This window comes from Erigeron canadensis, chromosome 6 (assembly GCF_010389155.1).
Source record: "Erigeron canadensis isolate Cc75 chromosome 6, C_canadensis_v1, whole genome shotgun sequence".
NCBI lineage: Eukaryota > Viridiplantae > Streptophyta > Magnoliopsida > Asterales > Asteraceae > Erigeron > Erigeron canadensis.
The window spans coordinates 41,585,742-41,611,168 of NC_057766.1; the positions used below are offsets into that span (position 1 = coordinate 41,585,742).

General features: G+C 34.8%; 3 protein-coding genes across 3 annotated transcripts; 1 reads left to right on the forward strand and 2 right to left on the reverse strand.

The window, feature by feature from the left end:
• Positions 1 to 1,770: 1,770 nt before the first annotated feature.
• Positions 1,771 to 6,710, forward strand: LOC122602652 (NF-X1-type zinc finger protein NFXL2). The gene is made up of 13 exons (XM_043775249.1): positions 1,771 to 2,983; positions 3,075 to 3,188; positions 3,277 to 3,332; positions 3,529 to 3,595; positions 3,874 to 3,966; positions 4,143 to 4,228; positions 4,308 to 4,470; positions 4,575 to 4,712; positions 4,826 to 5,016; positions 5,130 to 5,211; positions 5,325 to 5,531; positions 5,634 to 5,723; positions 6,159 to 6,710. The coding sequence occupies exons 1-13, from the start codon at positions 1,859 to 1,861 to the stop codon at positions 6,315 to 6,317; spliced, it is 2,571 nt and encodes an 856-aa protein (XP_043631184.1). The 5' UTR covers positions 1,771 to 1,858; the 3' UTR covers positions 6,318 to 6,710.
• A 3,043-nt stretch (positions 6,711 to 9,753) lies between these two features.
• On the reverse strand, positions 9,754 to 12,333 carry LOC122605655 (putative serine/threonine-protein kinase-like protein CCR3). The gene has a single exon (XM_043778610.1). It carries the CDS (start codon positions 12,249 to 12,251, stop codon positions 9,885 to 9,887), a length of 2,367 nt encoding a protein of 788 aa, XP_043634545.1. The 5' UTR covers positions 12,252 to 12,333; the 3' UTR covers positions 9,754 to 9,884.
• An 8,708-nt stretch (positions 12,334 to 21,041) lies between these two features.
• On the reverse strand, positions 21,042 to 24,281 carry LOC122603369 (CTD nuclear envelope phosphatase 1-like). The gene is made up of 6 exons (XM_043776046.1): positions 23,839 to 24,281; positions 22,522 to 22,650; positions 22,302 to 22,422; positions 22,134 to 22,215; positions 21,806 to 21,959; positions 21,042 to 21,444 (listed from the first exon to the last, which is right to left on the reverse strand). Exons 1-6 carry the CDS (start codon positions 24,109 to 24,111, stop codon positions 21,316 to 21,318), a joined length of 888 nt encoding a protein of 295 aa, XP_043631981.1. The 5' UTR covers positions 24,112 to 24,281; the 3' UTR covers positions 21,042 to 21,315.
• Positions 24,282 to 25,427: the final 1,146 nt, after the last annotated feature.

Sequence of the window (25,427 nt, forward strand, 5' to 3'; positions counted from 1 at the left end):
CGCCGGATGGTTTGATGACTAAGTCGATTCGTTCGACTGAGGGTTTTGATTAGGGTTTGTTTAGGGTTTATCCGGAGGTCGAATAAACTCGTGAGAGGGTTTTAGTGTATAGTTCGTACGATGTATACGAATTGTATGGATGAATATGAATATGCCGTGAGGCTCCTCCTCTATTTATATAGAGGGTAGATAACTTGGAGTGGAGGGTAAGAGAATTAGGGTAAATCTCTTCCTCTTTTGTGAATATCTTGTTTCCTTCTTGAGGAGATTTGTGGTAATCTTGTTACCAAGCCGTGTCCGAGTATATCTGAGCTTCGATATTGGACGAGATTCGCAATTCTAGGAAATTATGAAGTTTGAGTTGCTGATGATGACACACATGCAGGTACCCAGCAAGCGGAGATCTGTTTGTAGGTGACAGATATGCAGGCCCTGATCGTTATCTTCCACCATCGAGCATATATGGCAGCGAGAGAGACTATGATCGTGATGTCAACCCAAAGTGGAGCAGTGATAGATACAGTGGTGCTGCTGGACCAGAACGTTATGAAGGAAGAAACTACTGGGACATAGAGGGTCTGTACTCTGTATGACCATCCTAGACGGGTAGGAGGCCGCCCTTCATCATATTGAAAACCTTTCTAGTTGTCTACTTCTTCCAGGATTCCTCATTTTCTGCTTTTTAGTCTTGCTTACTATTAGAATCGCATACTTGTTAATGATTTAGATTATTCCGTTTAAATGTTTGACAGGCAATTTTGTTTGTAAGGGTATTTTGTATTTGTTCTCGATACAGATCATCCATTCATCGTAGATTGAATTTTATATAACATGGAATATTTGTAACGATGTTGGGACTAGTTCTAATTTACCACATTATTTTGGGACAACTATGATAGATCAGCTTGTGAAAATGGACTTGAGCTTCTCAGCAACCCAAATAGTAAAAGTTACATCATAATTAGTTATTCGGTGCTTTAATCTTATTGGACGAGACTAGTTTGACTAGTCCAATTTTTAAAACATTGCTAGAAAGGGGCTTTTCCAAAGGCAAGAATTGAAATTTAGCCCATCAAATCTATTAAATGTACACATTCTTTGGGTTGTGAATGCGGGAGTCCCTATTTCCCGTACATGAAACTAGGGATGGGTTGATCTTCGGACAAGTACCCTCCCTTATGGTACCCATACCGATCCCGAAAACCACCAAGACACGGTACCAACATGGTCCCATATGAACCTAAATCAATACGAGACCGAACCAATACCAATATTTCACCTTTTTTTTGGTATTTTCTCGATACCATTCCGGTCTCAATCCTAAAAACCACCAAAAACTAATGTTGGTCTTGCTGGTCTTAATCCCAAATGAGATTAGGTTCCACTTTTCGGTACCATGCATCAATACGGGATCAAAAGTCCTAACTTTTGCTCGTCCTTATTTGAAACGGGCCGACTTTACCGGGTCAATCTTGACATTTTGTCTAACAAACCCAAAACCATACTTCCATTAAGGGGTGTTTAGCCTAGCTTTTTTTATGGAGCTTTTAGTTTTTTGTTTATCTTGAGTGAAAAAAACCATTTTAAATGTTTGTGTGGGTTTTTGAACTTATGCTATTTAACTTTCATAAGTCACTTTTTGATAAGCTAGAAATTAAAGCTTTTAGCTTTTCTTTTTATTTCAAAAATCAAAAGCTAATCCAAACGTTGTATAAAAGCTTTTATAAAGTTAAAGAAGAAAAAATAAATAACCAATAACGCCCAAAAAATACTCGTATAAGCTAGGCCAAACACTCCTGACATTCCAAACAGAAAACAAAAACACTGATCACTCTCTGTCCACTTCCCACCAATCCCCATGATGAAACCATCAACAACCATACACCACCGTCATCCACCAGCCACCACTCACCTTTCCGATTCCGACTCATCAGACTCCTCTGACTCACCCAAACCCCACCACCACACCGATTTCTCAAACACAATCTTCCAATCATACATCCAATTCTCAAATCTTGAATCACCAGACCTCACCAAGATCCAATCTTTCTTAACCTCATCAAGTTCCGGTGCACTTTCTTGCCTTATTTGTCTCGAACGCATTCGACCCACTGACCCCACTTGGTCCTGCACTTCCCGGTGCTTTGCTGTCTTTCATCTCGTGTGTATTCAATCATGGGCACGCCAAAGCTCCGACCTTTCTTCTCTACGCGCCGCCACACGCGGTGCTGATGATTCTACATCGACATGGAATTGCCCGAAATGTCGTAGTGAGTTCCCTAAAACCTTGATTCCTAAAACTTATACTTGTTTTTGTGGTAAAGTTGAAAACCCATGTCATGATCCATGGGTTTTGCCACATTCTTGTGGTGAAATATGTAACAGGCCTTTGAAATATGATTGTGGGCACAAGTGTTTGTTGTTATGTCACCCGGGTCCTTGCCCATCTTGCCCGAAATTAGTTAAAGCTAGGTGCTTTTGTGGGGGTGTTGAGGATGTTAAAAGATGTGGGTTTAAGGAATTCTCTTGTAAAAAAACTTGTTCAAAGTTGTTAGATTGTAAGGTACATTGTTGTGTTGAGATATGTCATGAGGGCGAGTGTCCACCTTGTAGGGCTAAAGGGGTTTACGAGTGTCAGTGTGGGAAGGTGAAAGAGGAAAAAGAGTGTTTTGAGAGGGATTTTAGGTGTGAGATTGAATGTGAGAAGTTGCTTGGCTGTGGGAAACATGTGTGTCGTAAAGGGTGTCATGAGGGTGAATGTGGTGATTGCCCGTTGCAGGGGAAGAGAACGTGCCCATGTGGGAAACAAGTTTATGAAGGAATGGCTTGTGATGTTGTTGTACCGTCATGTGGTGGGACATGTGATAAGAAGTTGCAATGTGGGTTTCATCGGTGTCCAGAGAGGTGTCACCGTGGTAATTGTGTTGAAACTTGTAGAATCGTTATCACCAAATCTTGCAAATGCGGGAGTTTGAGAAAACAGGTGAAAAGTTATTCTTTTTAAGTGGTTTTGATTGCCTATAGCTTCTATATATGCTCATTAATGTAGAGAATATACATTAAATGTAGAATAGGTTCCCTGTTATCAAGATGTAGTTTGTGAAAGGAAATGCCAACAAGTGCGGGATTGTGGACGCCATGCTTGCAAACGGCGTTGCTGTGATGGTGATTGCCCTCCCTGTTCAGAGGCATGCCTTCTCATATCAGTTTCTTTTTAGTAGTTTTATTGATAATAATGTTTAATCGTGTTTTTCGAATATAATTTGGATGCATCAGATATGTGACAAGAGGCTAAGATGCAGAAATCACAAATGCCCATCTCCTTGCCACAGGTACATGTGTTTTCATAATAATATAGATTTTTCGTGTATTAGGATGGTGTTTGAATTGCTATGGGGAAAACCTCATATGTTTAACGCTTGAATTCCAACTTTTATAATAGTCAATATCGAGTATTTGGCTGTAAGCGTTTGGAAAATCATAAGGTTGAGCTCTTATAGTATAATTGACTTAGTTTAACTCTTGTAGAGGTGCTTGTGCTCCATGTCCAGTAATGGTGACTATCTCATGTTTTTGTGGGCAGACACGCTTTGAGGTGAGTAGGTGACACTATGATTTGTTCATTATTATTTTAGTTCTCACTTATAATGAAACCTAAGGGCCTGTTTGGTTCTCACTTATAATGAAACCTAAGGGCCTGTTTGGTTCTCACTTACAATGAAACCTAAGCTTTTATTCTTCAGGAGCAGTTAAATATATCGTGAAATACCTTCTTTTTGATAAAAGTCGAGCATACTTTGAGATCGGAGTGACTTTGTATAATGGTATTTCTATATTTTAAATATGACTAATCATTCTAGGAACATGTGTCAGGTTCCTTGTGGTACTGAAAAGGAGCAAAAACCTCCCAAATGCTCTAAACGTTGTGGGATAACCCCTTTATGCAGACATAAATCAATTACTAAGGTAAATAACTGGTTACCTGGTCTCTTTTGATGTTTTAATATATGTGAATATTGCATAATTACCCATCAATTCAGTCTAATTGAACAAGATTAATTGGTAACTATAATAATTTATTGCCTTATGTTGCTATAATGTATTTTACATATTTTTATGGTACATGTTTTATCTTTGTCCAGCCACATAAGTGCCACTATGGAGCTTGCCCACCATGTCGTCTGGTTTGTGATGAGGAATACCCTTGTGGGCATAAATGCAAGCTAAGGTTTGAAATCGTTTTTTTTTTTTTTTTTGGGTTTTCATCAATTATTTAGTTTTATCTTTGTTTCATATGTTAACTGAAGGTGTCATGGTCCTATACCTCCTCCTAATCCCGAGTTCATTTTGAGACCAAAGAAAAAGAAACAATATTTTCAAAGTGAAAGTACTCCTGGCTCTACATGCCCACCGTGCCCAGAACTTGTTTGGAGGTCATGTGTTGGTGAACATATTGGAGCTGAGAGGATGGTAGAACATTTCAACCTACTTACTTTCATTTTAAGGAATTGATACGTTTATCTTTTCTTAAACAAGAGTACAAGACTATCAGTTTTTTTGTTCTTGTTATGCAGATGGTCTGCTCAAATAAGGCAAAGTTTTCTTGTGATAATTATTGTGGAAACCTTTTGCCATGTGGCAATCATTTTTGCACTAACACCTGCCATTCCCTCATGGTTCAATGTGAAGAGTGCAATTTACCATGCCAACGGGTTAGGCTTCTCGAATTTTGACAAGTTTTCTTTTTCAGTGCCCTCTCTTTGGTTATATTAGTCTATGCTTTTTATTATACATTTGTAACTATTATTCACCATTTTTACTTCAGGAGAGGGAACCTACATGTCCGCATTCATGTCCACGGAAGTGCCACCCCGAAGAATGCCCTCCTTGCAAGGTGCTTATAAAACGTGCATGCCATTGTGGTGCTATGGTTCACGTTTTCGAGTGTTTATATTACAACAGCATATCCGAAAAGGAGCAGATTTCTGCTCGTTCATGTAGTGGACCCTGCCACAGGTAGCTTTTTTCTTTTCCGTTATCTACTGTTGGTTTAAACATTTTTTATGAATCCAGTATTGAATTTGTGTACAAGCTTTATGCATTATTTATCCTTGTGTTTGTTTGTACAGGAAACTGCCCAACTGCACACATTTGTGCCCAGAAATATGTCATGTTGGTCATTGCCCGTCACCAGAAAAATGCTCCAAAAAGGTAATGCTATTGTTATCGATTTCTATGGATAGTTGGCATCACTATACATGATAATGTTAATTGTAAGTTTTTGGTTCTACCTTTTATCAGCTTTTGTGCTTCTTTTTTAACAGGTTATTGTAAGATGTGGGTGCCAAACCTTGAAAAAAGAGTGGTTGTGTCAACAAGTACAAGCCGCTTATCACAGTAGTGGCCGTGACCCAAAAGATATAATTAAAAGTCAATTTGGTCTCGGACTACTCCCCTGTAACTCAGACTGCAAGAGTAAAATCAAAGTTGATGATTCAGACTTGCACCTTCGGAAACCCCATGCTCCCGAGGTCAGATTTTCTGTTTCTTTTCCTTTTAAAAGTTTACAAAACTTATTCAAGCCTAATTCTTATGCTACTTATTCAAGCCTAATTCTTATGCTAACTTTTCAGAAAAAGGAGCCAGATGTGGAAAATCATGTACGCAAGCGTAAAAGAAGGAAAGACAAAGTACAGCAAGACAACCAAGTTTCAACACTCCAGGTCAATTTCCACTATGAACTAGAGTTGGCAATTTTGGACCCATTTAAGTTGATAATGGGCGACGAATCTGGGATCTTTTAGTTATTATGATTTAAATCTCAAACAAGTCAAAACAGGTCAAACAAGTACGGTAATCAACTTAAAAGGAAATGGTTCAAATGAGAAAAAAAAAAGTGTGTTTTTAACTCAACAAACATCCAAATCATTTAATTTTTGCGATTATATTTTTTTGTCATAATACATTGAAAATTGTAAGCTTTTGCACAAATTGCGTATCGAGTCCTACAAAAAATAAGTCATGACCTGATGCTGTTTTAACCAGTTACCCACCCATCCAAGGTGCCTACTCTAATGCTATCTGAGAAGTGAGAAGTATACAATCGTAATATTTCATTGGATATCTGACTCACCCTTGTACTCTTGAATATTCAACAGAAAATTATGGGGTTTGTGCGAAAGATATTCCTGTTTTTCATCATTGTTGTGAGTTTGATTGCAACGGCGTATTTTGGATACAAGGGGCTCTTGTGGGTCAACGATTGGATGAACGAAGTTGAAATACAAAGACAGAGAAAAAGATATCCAAGAATTTAAGCCTCTGGAATTTTCGTTTAATCCTAGGTGAGTGGAGTTTATTAGCTAGCTGCCAAATTTTACAAAAGCAAGTTAACAACCCCTGAAAAAGTTACTATGTTAATTTATAGAGATTTTGTCTGTGCTGAAAATAATCAATCATGAAAGCTGCTCTATACAAGATGTCTGAAAAAATAGTCCCATTTTTTTATATTTATCTTAGAACGTGTGAGAAGACGATTTTGTATATCCTGACTAGGATGTTGAAACTGATCAAAATAATCGTGTCTTGTGATGATAGCTTAGTTGATGGTTGAAGTGAGCTCGTATGAATTGATTTGTATTACGAACTTTTATTCAAGTTTGATATATTGAAAAGGTGTAGATGCATAGCTCATTAGTTCTACCTAAAGACATAAGGACATAAGGTTGTTTGTTTATGTTATGTTAGAGATTAGAATCATAAGTTGAAACACATATACATGTTATTCTCGTCCAATGGTGATTGTACCGACGCCAATACCACCACACTGGTGGGTGTACATCGGAAGGACGACATGGTGGGAGAACCATGGGCCGACCACATAAGCCATTACGGACACCCTGGTTGACAAAGATATATGGGGGGCCTTTAAGTAAGGGTGGTGGGTATTGAAGAATCCCACATTGAAGCCGCGGGTAGTACCACACGCGTGTACTTGAGGCGACCATAAATATGATCACACCAACCCACACATGTGCTGCTTTTTTTTAATAGCTTCCGTTTTGTATTTTTATCTTTTATTTTCGAAAGGCATTTAATTTTTTTTTATTAAAAACGCTAGTAAGAAACAGCAAGTAAAAGACATGATCCAACCGACAAAAAAATTTGACCAGAATAAACTTTAACAATACAACGCAATCGCACAACATACTGACGACTATTAAAATCAAAAAAGCTTATCAGCTTTTATATGATACCGATAGCATTTAAAGAGATAATTATTCTTATTTATACAAAGAAATACACGAATTAATTCATCTAAAATATACGAATTTTTGGCTCAGATATATATGGTCTAACCTGAATATCCAAACCTAGCTTTTTCCCTGATTACCCTCAACATGTTTCCGTAATAAGGTTCAAACTTTAACATCTAGTTAATACATTGGGACACCTAATCACTGTGCCAGAACACAAATTATACACACAAAAACGTAAAAGAAGTTAACAATAGATTCCAGAATGTATTTCTTAATATCCGAAGAAAACCTCATATTATCAATAATAAGCAAAGTTTCATGTGGTCCCTGAGAAGTGATAGGAGAGATTTGAAGCCAATTTGTGTGGTGGTCAATTTAGAAACATCGTAATGACGAGGTTTTTTCTCCCGGGGTTCAACGCAAAGAGTTACTGTTTGACTTTATAGTGTTTGACTTTATAGTGTCGCAGTCTTTTTTTTGGTATTCTAATAGGTGTAAGAAGAATCGGATATCGTGATTGGATTGGCTTATAAGTCCTCTCCTAGCTCCTTAGGCCTCGGGTCTCCCTCATAGCGTGATTGCTTTTGTAATTGCATTGTAATTATCTCTTATATTTTGGGTTTCTAGTACTTTGCTAAATCCCTTTTATATATATATATACTTGCCGTTTAAAAAAAAAGTTAATTAGTCTCCATATCGGCTTATATGAACAAAATATGGAGAATTGACTTTAAAATTAAATGATAGAAATAGGCTACCTCCCACAGACTGCCCACCGGCCATGATCGTCCATAATAAATGTAATAAATTATTGTATTTAATCTCATACACATTTCTTTGTAAAATTTAATACTCTATTAAGTTACAAATTTTATTAATTACTCGTAAATGTTATTGGAATGTCATTCTCTGATACTTTAAATACTTGTAAACTGTAACGCGTTTGATTTGATAGTAGATATGAAGGAATTTTTGAGATTGAGAGGCACCACCGTCCCTTTTAAATGCTAGTACATTAATAAGGATTTTATTTAATATTCTTCTGAAACGTTACCAAAAAATAAAAAAGTCATGTTATGAGTTATGACTTTTCAAATAGACTAGACTAGACGCGTTGGCAATAATTCCCAATAATAGTAGTGTTAACCTTAAACAATTAACCTTAATTTAAAATACATATAGGTTGGGTTAAAATAGGTAACATGTGGGAAATATCTATGGAACTTATAGCAATTCACTAGGTCATTGCCTGAAATTTTGATTTAGTAATATCTACTCTTTTGAGTATAATCGTTAGTCAGAGGGTTGGCAAGTTTGGATGCCTCCATTCTATCTGCATGTTTTGAATTTACTCGTAAAATATATTTTTTTAAAAATCATCAGCCTTATCGTACTACAAATATATTAAAAACTGTTAATGAGGGACACGTTGAACATTTAAAATTAAAAAATATCATCATCGATCAAAGTTAATGCAAATTGAAGTCATCTAAGTCCATTGTTGGTTTTATGAAAATATATCATTATATTATATGGAGTATTATATTACTATATTGTTTCATACTTTCATTATACAGAAAGATATTTAGAATGAACATGATTACGTTTACATTCAACTTAATTAGTTGTATTTAAATTGATATTTAGAGATTAGTTAATAGTAATGGCATGATATCTTTATTTTATTTTTTGAACGGCAACATACCGTTTTATATATCCAATTTCAATTTTAGAAAATTTTGCTTTTAAACAAAGAAATGCAAATGTTAAATCTTTTGTAATTGAACATGTCAAGACCCTGATCACATTCCACATTGATGGTGATTATAGGTGATCTGTTTTATGTACATCGTATGTATATCTGTTGTAATAATAAATGATACATGAAGTGGATGACTTGTTCACATTGGTTGAGATCAAAACGATTAAAGTTAGTTATTGTCTTATTTGGTTAGGAACACCAGAATTGACATATACTATGGGACCAGTATTTGTATATTTTTGTTGAATTGTTAGAGTCCTATATACTAAATTAAATGTACATTAGATTAATTAGCCCCAAACTGGACCACCTTCCTTCCTAACCACCGCTGACTCTTCACTTCTCAAACACCTAACACTTTGGAATCTCCAGCCACATTTTCATGGAAACCACCACTTGCATTACATAGATGCCCAAAGACTTGTTTTGGACTTTTGGTATTCAACCAACAAAGACCTTTCTAAATAATTAAGTACAGAAAAACATAAACCGTTTGATGTTTGGTCTATTGGTACCAATAGTTTAAGACTTTTTGGTCATAGATTCAAGCTTCATTGTAGACATTAGCAAGTTGGAAAAAAAAAAAAATTAAAACAAATTGAGACAAGTAATACGAGTACTCCAAACATTCCTCAACTTAAATAAAGAAAATCAGCACCACCAAACATTGTGGTTCAAGATGTTGCAAAATCCTGTTCTGTAAGCTCATGTTAAGACTAACAAAACAACATGAAATAAAAAAAAAATCCTAAATCTTTAATGTTTACGAATATATATATATATATATACACCAAGATGAAAATCACCCAAAATGTTGTAAAAAATCAACTCTACGAAATGAAAAATTAAAGAATCTCTGAAATTCATTCTGAAATGATTGAAATCTGACCACTTGAAATGCTACCATGGCTATCGTCGCAAATTGAGACTGCGCGTTCCAGATTCGACACAATATCAGTCATCGTTGGTCTTTCTCTGCCTTCCAAGTTCACACAATGTATCGCGGTGTATGCCATCAGCTCCACTGCTTCAGCCTCATTCACCTCTGGTGGCCCGACTCTTTTATCCAAAATCTTTGCCAGGTCCCCAGAAACAATTGCTGGAACCGCAAAGTCTACTAGATTTATTGGTGTACCACTGTTATCGTTGTCGCTTTTGAATATTGCTCTTTTTCCGGTTAAAAGCTCTAGCAGGACAACACCAAGACCATAGACGTCGCTTTTGGCTGTGACCACATTTAGTCCATAGTATTCTGGATCAATGTAGCCTACTGTCCCGGCTGCCTTTGTTGGTCTTTGCTCTGAATTAGACTCGGGGCCCAGTAAAGATAACCCAAAATCAGAAACACGAGCAACCCAATTAGCGTCTAGTAAGATGTTTGATGATTTGATGTCTCTGTGAATAATAGGAGGAACTGCATAGTTATGTAGGTATTCGATTCCTCTTGCAGCATCTAATGAAATCTTGAGCCGCATTTTCCATGAGTTTAACAGGCTGCAGCCTTTATCGACGTTTTTGGTGTCATGTAAATGATCATACAACGCTCCGTTTTTCATGTACTCGTAAACCAAGAGTCGTTCTTCCCTTTCTTCACAATACCCAACAAGCCTAACCAAGTGTTTATGATGGAGCCTGGATAAGAAAGCCAATTCTGAGTCAAATGCGCTTTCTTTCTCTTGAAATTTCCTTGTTTTTTGGTTCGTTTCACCTCTTTTGATCGCAACTTCACGACCATCCAACAATTTGCCTTTGTACACAACCCCGAAACTCCCTGCACCCAACTTATTCTCTTGAGAAAAATTGTTTGTCGCTAATGCTAGATCAGCAAAAGTGAATTCCTCTTCCCTATCAGCGTGTTTTGAAGACGTTCCACTCCTTTGTCGTCTAAAAGCTCTTGAAGCTTGTCGCCTGATCGTAGACGACCTGGAAACAGGACTACTGTTTGAAAACTGAGCATTGTGTGTAGAACCCGCAATTGTGGGCTGAACAGAGTTATGTATCCTTTTATTCCCAAAACAAACACCATTCCACATACAATAAACAATAGTACAAATACCCGCAAATCCCCCAACTGATCCAACTATCACAAACGCCAATAACCCCCTTCTCAAAGGCCTGGAAGGCGACGAATTCCTTGACTCGTTACCACCTCCAGCCATTGGTGGCATCAACGATGGGGGCGACAAACTAGATATATCACACGGCTTACATATATTTCCATTACCAAAACAAAGAGTATCAGACTCCACATATATACCACAATCACAAAACTTTCTAACACAAGGACCAGGAAGTATCCTTCTCAAAGGAAGCCCGAATCCTAACAAATTTGACCCGTTTCCAACCCACCCTTCTCCCCAACAAATAACCGAAAGATTGCTACTAGTCAACCCACAAGTAAAATCCAATCCAGCCACAATCGATTCAAACGAAACCCCAACGACGTAATCACTCATTATCCTCCCTCCCCCACCCCAACAAACTACAGAACCATTCACCTTTCGTAACGCACAAGTATGATTCTCACCAACCGCCAATGCCGAAAACTCGAAAGGCGAATGATCCGGCACATCAATATATCTAGAATCACCTCTACATATAACAGAACCACTAGTATTCACCCCACAAGCATGACCACTTCCTACAAATATATTTAACATACTAAAATTCAAAAACTGATTTTCGATATTTTTAGCCTGTTCTATATCCGTACCAAAACATATAATTCCATATGATTCATTCCTCGCAACACCACAAGTAAACCCGAAACCCGAAGAAATCGAATTAAAAGAATTACTAAAATTAATATTGCTGTCTCTCCAACATTCAACATTTGAGACGTGTGATAAATTAGTAAGTGCACATATTTGTGTATCACCAACAACTAAACTCGATAATGTAATTGTTTCATTGTAATACAAACGTTTTGGGAGCAAACTTATTGTGTTCCAACAAACCAGGGTTGAGCCGCCAGACCGGACGCCACAAAAGACACCACGTCCACCTGCGATGGACTCAAATGATATGTTTGAGAATACGTTGAATACTTGACCGTCACGCCAGCATTGAATCCGTTGACTTGGTTGACCAGCGACTATTCCGCAGATAGTGATGGAGGAACCGTAGCTGACGGAGATGGTGGTGGCGGACCCACCAAGGCTGTCTGCGGAGTGTACCAGGGAGAGTGTTAGAAGAAAGATGATGGTGATGACGGTGGAGGATGACGTCATCTGGTGGTGGAATGGTTGCCGGAGATTGTGTTTTGCATTTGTGTTGATATGAACGGAAAATTGATAAAAATATTGATTTGAGAGAGAGAGAGAATGAAGAAATAAATGGAAATGAATATTTGAAAATTAAATTTATTTTTATTGTTTCTAATGAAAAGGGACTGTTACTATCATTTTGTTGGAACCTTTAAAAAATAAAATTCTTGTATTACTTATCTGTTGGAATGTGTATATAAGGCTATCTCTAATATTAAGAATGTCCTTAGCCGTTGCTGTCACATCATATTTTTATAAATCCTTATACATTTTTATAAATTCTTATATATTCTTACAAATTTTTCAAATTTTATAATTTTATCTTCAATCATACAAACATCCTTACATATCTTTTTTCTTCACTAAAAATAAAAATATATTAGTTAAGAACAAATAAGGACATCTTTTAAAAAATCATTGGTTTTGAAGAAGAAAATATACCTAAAGGCATCAAGAACTCCCCATTGGAGATAGCTGGTAGGGTGAAGCTAGCTTGACTTGCTGTGATATACTGTGAGCTATAGGTTGATGACACGTGTGACTATGTGGACTCGACTGCAACTTCGTTTACACTTTACACGTATGGGAAGACTTTGGTCATAACTCATAAAAGTCGTAATGTTTGTTTAAGTATTTGATACTTTGACTATTTGACTAATTTTTTTGTGTACAATGTAAAAATTTAGGGTTTTATTAGGGTTGTCAGTAAAAACTAATTAGGTACATTAAAATTTGTACCTGTTAGAAAAATTAGGGAATGGTTTTTAATATATAATGTATAAGTTTTTAAACATGTAATAAGTTGTTAGTAACAGTCCTAAGGGCTGTCATTATCATATTCCAAAAAATTAAAGACTTCAAGTTTTTGTGTGAAAAAAGAGCCGGTGATAAATATGTTTCCCTCTAATTGATCGATCGAATGCTTTCGAAATTATTTAGCAATGAGATAAAATCTAATTAAAATGTCGTAATGTATAAAAATTAACAAGTACACGCTTAAATTTGTAGGTTGAATTTGAGGAGTAAATATCATTTTGAAAAAGTAATTTTAAACACCGCCAAATATAGGTGAAAATATTTGGAAGATTAATGAAGTTTAATTTGTTAAGTGTCCGTTTAGGTTCGTTTTCTAATTATGTCTATCGATTGATGCTCTTTTTAGTTTATTCTTTTGTACTCCTATGAACGTTTCTAGAACTTATTTTTTAGTATTAAATTGTAGTGACATTTCTTAAGTGTTTTTGTTATTTTGTATGCAATTCTTTTGACTTGTGTGTGATCATAAATCTTTCATTTTGTCCGCATGTATTGAATACGACCGATGATCAGTTATAGTGAATATACAACTAATATAAATAAAATTAATAACGTAAAGCTTAAAGAGTTGACCTGGTAAAATAGTTATATCACTTGGGGTATAAAATTAATCATACATTTATGGTAGGGATGGCAAAAAAAACCCAAGCCGACGGGGAAACCCGAAACCGGTGAGGAAACCCGATACCCGAACCCGTTCGGGGCAGGGACTGGGACATGTCTACCCTGACCCGACCCGATATCAATACCTATATCTATATATTTATAAGTAATTAGTTTTGAATCTATATTCCACACTAATATCAACAAAATTTGTATCTACGTTCAATAACTTGCACATCCATTTCTCAAAACATCAAGAATAAGTAGTATCCTTTCTCAAATCATACAAGTTTTGGTAAATATTTTTGAAAAGTAACTATCCTTATCGGGTCGGGTTTCAGGTTTTGGGCATGATTTTATCCCCGATGGGTATCGGGTCGGGTTCGTCGTCGTATATTCCTTATCGGGTTCGGGTTTAGTACTACCCGCCCCAAACCTGACCCCTCATTAACTCATATATACATGAGTGTACGTTTTAATATAAGTTTCATACCAAGTCAAGTGGATTATTAATCCAGAAGAAGAAGATCATATGGATGCATTATCTATATTATAGAGTCCTCTTGTTAAAATTTACATGAGGATTGTTTTAAATACTATTTTATTTTGAATAACAGTTGTGATTGAACACAATGGTATTGAATCTTTATTGTTCGTTAGAGATCGACCACATTACCAACACAGTCAATTTGAGGGCATGACTACAGAAGTACTGAAACAACCAAAAAAGCACCACTTCCGATTGAAAAACAAATTTTAGTCATTTATGCAGCTGTCAATGGATTTTCTGATTGAATGCCACTAGACATAATTTCTCAATATGAGAATGTCATATTAAAGAGTATTACCAACAGGTCGACCCCCACCACCACACCATCACCGCCACCGCCACAATTACCGCTGCATTGCGCGGTATCGTGCTCGTCAATAATAATATTAAAATTCAGTTCTTTGTAAGATTTATTTAGTGTAATGTAATTCGAAGTTTATGAGGAAATCATAAAAAGTTATTAGAGGATATCGTTATCATATTACAGACCGAGAATTAATGTATTTATTTCAAATTCTCTTTATAGTTCTCTTAATATCATGATTACATGATAAATATATTTCTATATTTTTTTAATTTTGTTTAATTGTCACAATTGAAGATTTTTAGGAGGTTTTAGAGGATATTTAATTTCCTTCCCCGAAATGATATGTCTTTCTAAGAATGTTCTTAACTAATAACCAGGAAGCATGTGAAAAGTGTTAGTCCCATAGCTCATTGTTGAATTTTGATGTAATCTTATGCATCGTAAGACTTGGGAGTCAACGAGTAACATGTTCAAAAGAATCGACAGATTTGGGCTTATTGGTTTATAATATTAGATCATATTATTTGTGGCATCAAATTGTCGAGGTATTAAGAAACTATAATATATATGAACATATTTTATATTTCAACGTAACTATTTATTAATCTCTCCATCCCAAATTATATGTGCAACTATTTTTTAGTTTGTCTCAAACCAAATGCGTTTAGTTCAAGTTGAAAAATGGAATAGACAAAAAGAAAAGAAATGCATAAGAATAATAAGGAATATAATAACTGCATTAACACTGGTTAGCTTGATGCGTATGAATCATGATCATTGTAGTTAATGTTATTTGTTTAATACACAATAATATATATATACCAATGGGTCAGACTTGGTGAGGAACGTTGGGATATATATAAATAAATATATATATATATATATAGACGGTGATGACAATGACAAGTGGTGACAGAGGTGGTGGTTATGGTTGTGACCAGTGGTGGTGATGAATCAAAAAGGTTATTATTTCCATTGCCTTCAATTTACTCAGTAATTGTTCATTACGCACTATTGATTAAGCATAATTAATCATGTCTTTTCTATTTCTTATCCCATAATACTCTTAACCAAGCATCTCTTGAAAGTAACATTTGTAATTGCTTAAGTTAAACCTCCTTATCCTTTGTCGAAATTATTATTGTTATTATCATTTATGTAACTAAATGAAATCAATAAATAATTGTCAAATTGTAAATTAGTATTTTATTTTAACTTGATGATGATCCGTATTAGTTACAGATTTTTCAATAGAATTTATTTTGACATAATTTTACTAATAATTTCATGACACTTTTTCCATTTCTAGAAATGGACATCATGTTTCACTTCTTCTAAAAAAGAAAGTTAAAATGAAATAATATGAAGCATTTTAAGACCACATGTAAGACAAAGCATGTTTCATACACACACTTTTTCGTTCTCACCATCATTAATCTTGCACATGAGATGCCTATGGCTTGGGGTCACATAAGTTGCTCATTTGTACTCCACTTCAAGTTTATCTTAAACCATGCCGTCATATCAATGAATGAATACACCTTCCAAAAGGAGAGTATGCTCAGGGTTCGAGGCATTAACAGGATTTTGAAATCTTATTCAACCAGGCTCTTGAACTTGCCGTCAAACATAAGAAAAATTCATGTATTACTCCAAAACAGAATTTGTGATACCTGGAATATGTATGCGACCATTGAAAACTATACTCAAATTCCTCAGTTGTATATTTTTTGTACAATATCTATACTCCTCTATAAAGCATATGAACTTTTTTATTTTTGAAAATTAAGCACTTTTTTCAGTATTCTCACAATACCCCCTATACCCACTTTTATATACCTTCCATTCCCCATTCTCTAATCATTACACGCTCTCATCGACCTTCTATCACCCTCCGCCGCCGCCCTATTTCTCCATCGCCTCCCTCGATCTCCACCACCGCTCCCTTTTCTATTGTCCTCACCTTCTAGCCGCCGCAACGCGCGAGCATTATGCTCGTAATGATAAAGGAGATGTCTATTGATAGTTAACAGAAACTTAAAATGTTGAAAGTGTTATAAAGTTGTCACACCCCACCTTAGGCGGAATCGTAGGATATGACGAAAAGATATAGCAATGGCACATGGACTTTATAATAGAGTCATACTAAATGAAATTCAAATAAATGTAAATTCCACAAACGGAAAGTCTAGGCAACACGCCTCAAATAGCAAAGAAGTAATAATTGCAAATAGCATTCAATGTTTCACATGCAATCTAGGAGTCCATGAAGGATCTCTTTATTGGTCTTCCTAAAGTCCATAAGCTCAATCTTCTTAAACATTGTTATTACCTGAAAATGAATGCTCGAAAATGTCAACATAATGTTGGTGAGTTCGTAGGTTTAAAGGAATACAAATGAGTTTGCTGTGCATGATATATCAAGTTTGGACAATAGTGTAAATATAAACATGTAGTAGCACACTAAATACTGATCAATGTCATCATAGTTATCCAACAACACAATCCCCATCACTCCTGCCAACAACTCAATCATGCTTTAAATACCAACAACTACCAGCTGGAGTATAAAGTTGGTCGATAGTTTTCCAATAGTCTTCAATAGATATCAAAAGACATCTATTGCATCAAAGAAATCAATACAAGCAAGCTAGCATACACATTTCATAATTTCACGTATTTGTCCATGAAAACAAACAAGTTTTGACACAGCTAATAAAGAAATGAAAAGTGTTTTGAACATCATTTTCCCCCAAAGAAATAATATAAAAAGGGGCCACGAAACTCACCTCAACAAGCAAGTAGTTATGCAAATCCAACAAGGTCGCTAGAATCTACACAACATATAAATATGAACAAGTTACAATTATGGACATGGTCAAGAACCGTCCATTGTAACCTGTATTTGATGAAATACACATATGGCTACTTTCAAAATATTCACAACTGATTTGTCATATATTATTAAGTTACAAGTCACATAACTTAATATATAATATTTGTTTTACTGATTTAAGATTAAATTCTACAAGTTCATATTAACTGAATTTTTGGTAACTTTATCTATTTTTATTAGGATGAAACGAATGATTCAAGATTCCAAATCTTAACTACTGTTACCTTAGAGTGTTATATACTTACATGAATTTTACATAATTTATTTGGCACGTTAACTATTTTTAAAAATTCAATGATTACAGACTAGTCAGAAAAATCACTGTTCGCGCATAGAAAAGTTTTATAAAAGTTAAGGGCCTTCGAAGATTCAAAAAAATCCAATTTTTTTACTGTACAATCTTAACATCTCAAAAACGTTTCTGGAGAAAAATAATTGTCCAGTTCATAAAATCGACCAAGATATGACTATTTGAAGTCGACCAAAATCTGTTCGGAAAACTCAGCTTTGCGCAGTTTTGTTATAAAATTCGTTTGACAACCTTAAACTTCATATTTTGACACGAAACCGCTTCCACCAGAAAGTAGACTTCCTGAACTTAATTTTAGACACCAAAAACGTGACTTAACCATCTCCCATGACCAAGATACGACCTTTCAAAGTTAACAAACCGAATCTGTCCAGATTCTGAAATAACCCAAACTTACTGTTTTAAAGACTACAACTAATATTTATATATAAACTTTCAAATCTTTCCAACACCTAATTAAATCTGTTATTATGATTTTCATGCCTTCATAATTGGATTTCTTTTATTACATTAATTATTATGCTTCATTAAATACTTAAACTTTTAACATTAATATGATTTATACTTCAAGCTTTTGATTTAACCCTAAAAAAAAACCTTTCATTCATTATTATAAATTTGCCATAATATATTCATCAAATAGGTTACTTATAAATAAAAATTAATAAATAAAAAAGATATGCTTATATATATATATATATATATATATATATTAATAATTAAAAAGACTAATATATATGAAAAGAGAAGACAAGTGATTTTACCCCAAGATTGATGATCTTCTTCTTAGATACCTTGAAAAGAAGAATAGAATATAATCTTTAAGAATTTTATTATTAATTGTAATTTAAATCAAGATTCAATAGAATTATAATTAAACTTACCAAAGTTTGCTTTGATAATGAGATGATTAATAATAAAAAAAATATATTTTATGTTGTGATGTTTGTTTGTTGATCGGCAAAAGAGAAGCAAAATCAAAAGGGTTTGTTTTTTTATAGTTATTATATATATATATAAGTGTTTTAGTTAGTTTATGATTAGACTTAATATATCATAAGAATTCTAATGGAATTAAAATTCCTTGCTCACCATTAAATTGTTGTAATATATATATGACTAAATTTTTTTTACCAAACATATGATATTTTACTATTATTATTACTATCTTACTACTTATACTAATTATATATTACTTTTATAATTATTGATTTCGTTCACCACTAAATAGCGTATACTAATTTATCAATGTCTAGAAATAAATATGATTAACAACTACAAGTCTAGAAATTACGGGGATAGTTATAGTCATCTACGTTTAGGAAGATCAAATATCTCAATCCTAAACTATTGAAATTCAAGTAATAGAAATCCCATATTGGAAATGATCACCACATTTCTATGCTTGTTATACTATATAGGCATATTGACTAGTCAAGAAATTTGGAATGTAAGTTAGAGACTATAATAAATTACCAGTTTTGGTGACAGATGTCACAAAAGTTTTATAAATTTATATGAAAAGACAACCTTGAACAAGAAAATGTTGTGTCAACACAAAAGGAATAATAATGGTGTTGGAAAGATTAGGTGTACATTGGATTGTAAAATACGTTTTACTTTGAATTACATAAACATATATGACCCCACTACTTATGTAGCATATTAAAAAGTCCAGCATCAGATTTTGGAATTTTAGTTTGGTAACCGGGTTTTGAGGGTCCAACCTATTCAAGAATCTGAGTCCACTGTGATGTCCTGCTTTTCGGCTTCACAATTCGAACTTTTCATTAAATAAACCTACACTTACCTGCTAAAGTTTGTTTTTGTCACCTTTAGCTTAAGTGCTAACACATACTCGTATTATACAATTGTTAAAGTTCATCTTTGTCCTTATTTCTGCTTTCCATATTGTTGTTTTCTGAGTTTCTCTTGCTAATTTTGTCGTAAGGAATACTCTCTTCATGTTATGCGACAAAGCAGATATACAAATAATAAACTTTAAGGTGTGTGTGTGTGTGTGTGTATGATATATGCGATGGGTTCAATTCAATTTATATATAAATTGAATATGTAAATGTGCAGTGGTTTATGAATATGTAAATGTTTAAGAATGTGATGTTATAGTTATGAATTGTCCAGTGTCTATCTACCAAGAGGGCTATATACAATGAGCCTAGACAATTCATAGATACATACACTTTCGAAAATACTAACTACGAATATTTCTACTATATCATAAAAGCCTAGGGGCCTGCTAGAAATGTGTAGGAAGAATTCCATTAGCACCTACCAGAAAAAGATATAAACTAGTTTGAAGCGCAATGAAATAGAATGGTACGCTAATAATCCACCTTGAAACTACACATTACATAAAGCAAACAACTGATTCAAAAACCGGGATCACCACTTCAACTAAGCAATTGTTGCTTTCCTGTAGAGACAACACCAGCAAGGGTATGTAATACAAGCCCACAAAACAACAGGAGCCCAACAATATGAAACATGAACATGTTTCAGTTAGGCAGCTATGCGACTATGCGAGGGGTAGTGGAAGGCTCTTTTGTGAGGTCAAAAGGAGACCGGGTATAATAGTATGTGTGTTTGTCCATCATCCAAAAGGTTATTGGTTCAAGTTATAGTGGGCAAATGTTTAATTTACTACAAGTGGTGTTAATACTTGTCTTTCTAATATCTATGTGATCACAATTAACACATTATTCACATATAAGTACTAGAATGTTCAGAAAAGTGTTAAGAAACGATTGGTTCGAATGCAAACATGTTTTGACCCATCATCAGGCCCACCCGTCTTGCTACCTCAACTTACTATCTACTGTAAAGTTATCTTGTACTCGCACCATCAGTATACCCCTAGAAAGTGTGAGCCCCCGCATTAGACTTTATACTTTTGGAATTTCAGTCTAATGGGTGGCACACTACCTATTCAATAATCAAAGTGCATTGATCATTGATGTTCTTCTTTTTGGCTCCACAATCCCCTGCCTCCCATTAAATACCTAAGCTTGCCTGCTAAAGTTTATTTTTGTCACTACTAGTTCAATAGAGGTGGATATCACTTTTAGTACATTTGATACAAGATTATAATAATCATTTAAGTTTCTTTTTGTATTTCCAGTGCGAGGTTAATAGAAGTGGATATCACTTTTAATACATTAGATACAGATTATAATAATCATTTAAATTTCTTTTTGTATTTTCGGTGTGAGGTTAATAAGACCTCCTTTTTACCTTCGGGAATGAAACAATGATACCTTAACGTCAGTCATTTATTGATCTGCAACAGGTTTACAGAACTCAAATTAAAATTTAACGAAAGTTGTATATACAGTAGTACTGCAAACTATATACCAACTTACAACAAGAATATGACATTTGAACATGTGTTGCAAGGGAACAATAACTTAGAACCTCTGAACGAGTCTCCTCTTGTATACAAACACCATATGATAGCTATACAAAATGTGGTGCGTTTATAGTAAATTATGCTTTCGTGGTAGCTGTTCAGGTGCCTCCAGCGAAGAATTAAGTCCTAGAGGCAGGGATTCCATGTTTCTCAAACCATTCAGGCATGCGGAACCTTTCATAAAGCACAGGTCTTACATCCCTCTGCTCAGAAAGTTGCTTAAGAAGGGGAAGGAGGACCTCCAGAAGCTGGTTTTATTATGCAAGAACAAGTGTCTTTGTGAGTAAATAAACTCAAAGTGGAGATTTGTAATACAAAAAAAGTGACAAGTTCCCCATTTGCTTTTGAATTGGTCAATTCGGATTATGTTTTATATTAAAGGGTGAAATAGATCAATAGAATTTTTAGCTTAGAAAGAAACACGTGGAAGTAAAGTCACCCAAAGTATGGATCTTTATACATAAACCAACTGGATCATTATAATAAAATTTATACAAAACGTGTTTCCCATCAACCAACCCGTACAAAACTTTCATGTTTTGACCCTTACCCGACCCACCCATTATGCCACCTCAAGTAAAGAAGTTTCATATAATTGATTTGAAATACCTGATCATCACGTGGTTGTCCAGCAGAGAATGGTATGCAGGGGATTCCATTGACTGGTTGCAATAAGAAACTGAATGGATTGTTGTCAACAATGACCATTCTGCAAAAATCTGTTGATACAATGGAAAGGTCCTTCACGTGTTCCCGATATTCCCTGTTTCACAAAATACAAAAGGATTTAAGATATTAATATAAGTTTTATAGTACTTGTGCCTATTATGGACTTAAAATACTAGCCTCCAACATACTATCTCGCTCCTCTTAGATGAGGGAAGATGGATCCCAAGAAATAACGGATGAATATAAACATGTATATAGAACTACTTACGTGGAAGTTGTGGAAGGTCGATAAAATCTACGGCTAATACTGTTTTCAGGATCTATTTTATCAACAAGTGGTCGTGCATATCCTGCAGTGGTGCAATCATGAGCAAATCAAAAGACTGATGAAGATCAATAGCAAATATGTAAATAAAAAGTATGGTTACACGCAAACCTTCAAGACCAGCAGTAAATAGCACAAGATCAGCAAATTTGCTGAGTTGGGAAAGAAATTCATGCAATCCGGGACGTTCAAATACTGTCACGTAGTTGACTTTGGGTTTTCCTTCACATTCCTTCAAATCCAAAGTTCATGTATAATGTTGAATTAGTTGTTTATAAAGTACTTAATACTATAGAAGAAATACCTTGACTATGATTATAAATATTCTCACCTTGTCAGAAGATATGCATTCTAGCTCAAACCATGTCAATCCAGCATCTGTCGCTTGTTTACGAACACTGTCAGGCAAACTACACGTTTCATAGGCACATACCAAAGTTTCATCCAAGTCAAGAACAACCTGTACCCAGAGATACTTGTGTGATTCCAAATTACGCGTAACCTTAACTACTTATGTATCCATGCTTGAACCATGACTTCAACCAGATATTCATGATCAGATGTGTTCTAAACTAAATATATTCACGCAATTTTTCCACAAGATTAGACTATATAAATCTAAAAATCCATAGGCAACAAATTTTCAGTGCTCCAGTTTATCTCAAAACCATGTAAGTTTAATTTACACATAACATCATTCAACTCATTCTTCAGACTTCCTAAACGTACCATTTCAGGCTTCACTAGTTTGCAAAAAGACTCCGTACTTACTATTCATAATCCAAGGTACAAATCATCCAATGCTTAATTTCTCTACAATGAGGTCAGACAGAAACCCAGACACAAACCTTTATGCATTCTCCCTATGTATGCATATTCTTATTCACAAGCACAATTCTATAGAAAAAAAGAGGTAAAAAATTTAAATATAATAGTATATAGTCATATAGAAAACTTCGAGTTAGGCAGCGTAAGTGCGTAACTAGAAAAGCAAAGCAACCTATCTAGTACTACTTTTCTTACAAGGGCAAAAGCAACGGAAATTGCTATAAATAAAGGAAACAACAACCCATTTTAGAGGTATGCTCTTTGTTTAATAAACCAGACAAGCAAGGTTTACCAATTACCACTATGCTTATTGTCCCACAGCCCACTAATATCAATTAAGTAGTATTTAATCGATACAAAAGAACGGAAAAAATTGATATGTATACATGAAAAAATAGTTACTACCATATCGTCTCAAAGGTAATCTACGAGTGTAGCTTTGAACGCTTAAACTCTGTTCAAAGTGTTTGGCTATGAGTTGCGTTTTAGCTTTTTTAAGCGAGAACGCAACTTAATACTCGTATTAACTAAGCCAGGGGAGGAGCCTTAAACACAACTGTTAAGTCTTATAAGCACTAATAAAGATACACTCCCCAGCACTTAATACATCTATCTCTATCTATATTAGATATAGACATATAGTACGTATATATATAGTATACTCGTATAAAACTATAAAGATAAGAATTGTTATTATTCAATGTTTTACAACAGTAACTGTTTTCTTTCTTTTTTTATTATCTTGAAACAAACAGAACATGTTCTTAAATATAACAGAAATAAAAAAAAAATGCAAATAAAAAAATGCAATTTAACGTACCGTTAACTTTTCCAAAGAATTATATTCTGTGACGACAGACGGAATACGAACGGAAGATTCCGGGAACTCAACGACCGGCAAAGGCTTAAACGACGTCGTTGAAGAGGATGCAGAATAATTAATAAACGAAGCGACAGAAGGAGTACCTCTAACGATCTGAACAAAGATCTGAAACAAAAAAGTCAACCAGTTGACAAGTGTTCTCCATACTTGTAACGTCGTCGCCGGCGCGTATACTTCACTTACACTTCCTTGACCGCCTATCTCCGCCATCACCAGAAAATTAATACTCTATAAAACAGTAATTAAAAGTTTAATATCTCACGATTAAACCGATGAGTATATGTATATGTGTAATTGTGTATGTATAGGTTTTTGAGTGTTTGTATGTGTGTGAGAAATTGGTATATTTGGGTGCATTTGTTTGTATGCATATGAAAATGGAATAATAATAATAATAATAATAATAATAATCAAAGGTGTATGGGAGGGAAGGAGGGGAGGTGTGGTCAAGGTGAATGAACAAGATGGGGAGAGTGTGGAACACGCGCAGGTAGGTGAGAGTGGGTAGACGTGGATCGAGTTTAGAAGGATAGGATTGTTTTCATTTGCGTGATGGTTGGTTTAAGCCAGGGTGGTGGTGGCTCTTGATCAATCCCCATGAGATTTGGCATCACTAAAAGTTGTGATTTTTGACCAACATGTGTTCGTCATAAAATTAATTTTATTAAGATAACATATAGTAAGTTTTTATTTCTCAATTAGTTTCTCCTAAAACTACTGACGACAAAACAAACCCCCCCCCCCCCCACCCCACTCATGAAAATCACATGTTTAAATATAAAATCTTCTCCTCTCTGAAAATCATGGTACAAACAGCTAGAAAACATACTAGTTAACCCCATCAAACAAACCCCTCTCTCTCCCCTTAATTTTAAGAACTTCAAATGGTATATTTACCCTCTATCTTAATATATTTTTATTTCTATTTTATAAACTGTGACTAAAATGCCCTTAAAAAATTTTTTATATCTATCTCTCCCTCACGCATAAACACATAACAAAAACCTTAATTCAAAATTCGTCTCTCTCCACCCCCTTTTCATGTCCCACGCAACAATGCATCACATCTCCGACCACAATGAAATTACTTTTACGTTAATAACCACACCATCACCATCGCCATTACCGCCACTGCATTATGCGGACACCAATCTAGTAGCTCAACATAAAAACCCAAATTCTTTTTATCATATGTGTGACTTATGTGTTGGGTTATATAACTATTATCAAATCAAATCACAAAGCACGCAACGGAAGACAAGATCTATGCAGTTTAATTAATTAACCAAAGTATAAAATGTGTACCTTAAATTGGAGAGATTAAAGCAAGAAAAAGGTTTAAATTAACCTCTCTACGATCGCACACACAACGTTAGAATGTATGTATGCTAGTATTTGATCACGAACCGGCAACGATTGACTTCTCATTTTATTCTTACTTTGATCGAAATCACCAAGAAACCCAAAGGGGTGAGAATTTCGGTCCTTAGAACCAAAAAGAGAGAGAAGAGTTTTAGGGTTTTGGA

Bases quoted from the DNA above. Each gene is read 5' to 3' on its own strand.
- LOC122605655 (XM_043778610.1), bottom strand. From the start codon at position 12,251: ATGACGTCATCCTCCACCGTCATCACCATCATCTTTCTTCTAACACTC.
- LOC122602652 (XM_043775249.1), top strand. From the start codon at position 1,859: ATGATGAAACCATCAACAACCATACACCACCGTCATCCACCAGCCACC. The intron at 3,967-4,142 runs GTAAATAACTGG...ATCTTTGTCCAG, and splicing joins GACATAAATCAATTACTAAG to CCACATAAGTGCCACTATGG. The intron at 5,017-5,129 runs GTAGCTTTTTTC...TTGTTTGTACAG, and splicing joins TGTAGTGGACCCTGCCACAG to GAAACTGCCCAACTGCACAC.
- LOC122603369 (XM_043776046.1), bottom strand. From the start codon at position 24,111: ATGGCGGAGATAGGCGGTCAAGGAAGTGTAAGTGAAGTATACGCGCCG. The intron at 21,960-22,133 runs GTAAGTAGTTCT...TTTGTGAAACAG, and splicing joins CGACCTTCCACAACTTCCAC to GGAATATCGGGAACACGTGA. The intron at 21,445-21,805 runs GTATTTCAAATC...TAATAAAACCAG, and splicing joins GACAACCACGTGATGATCAG to CTTCTGGAGGTCCTCCTTCC.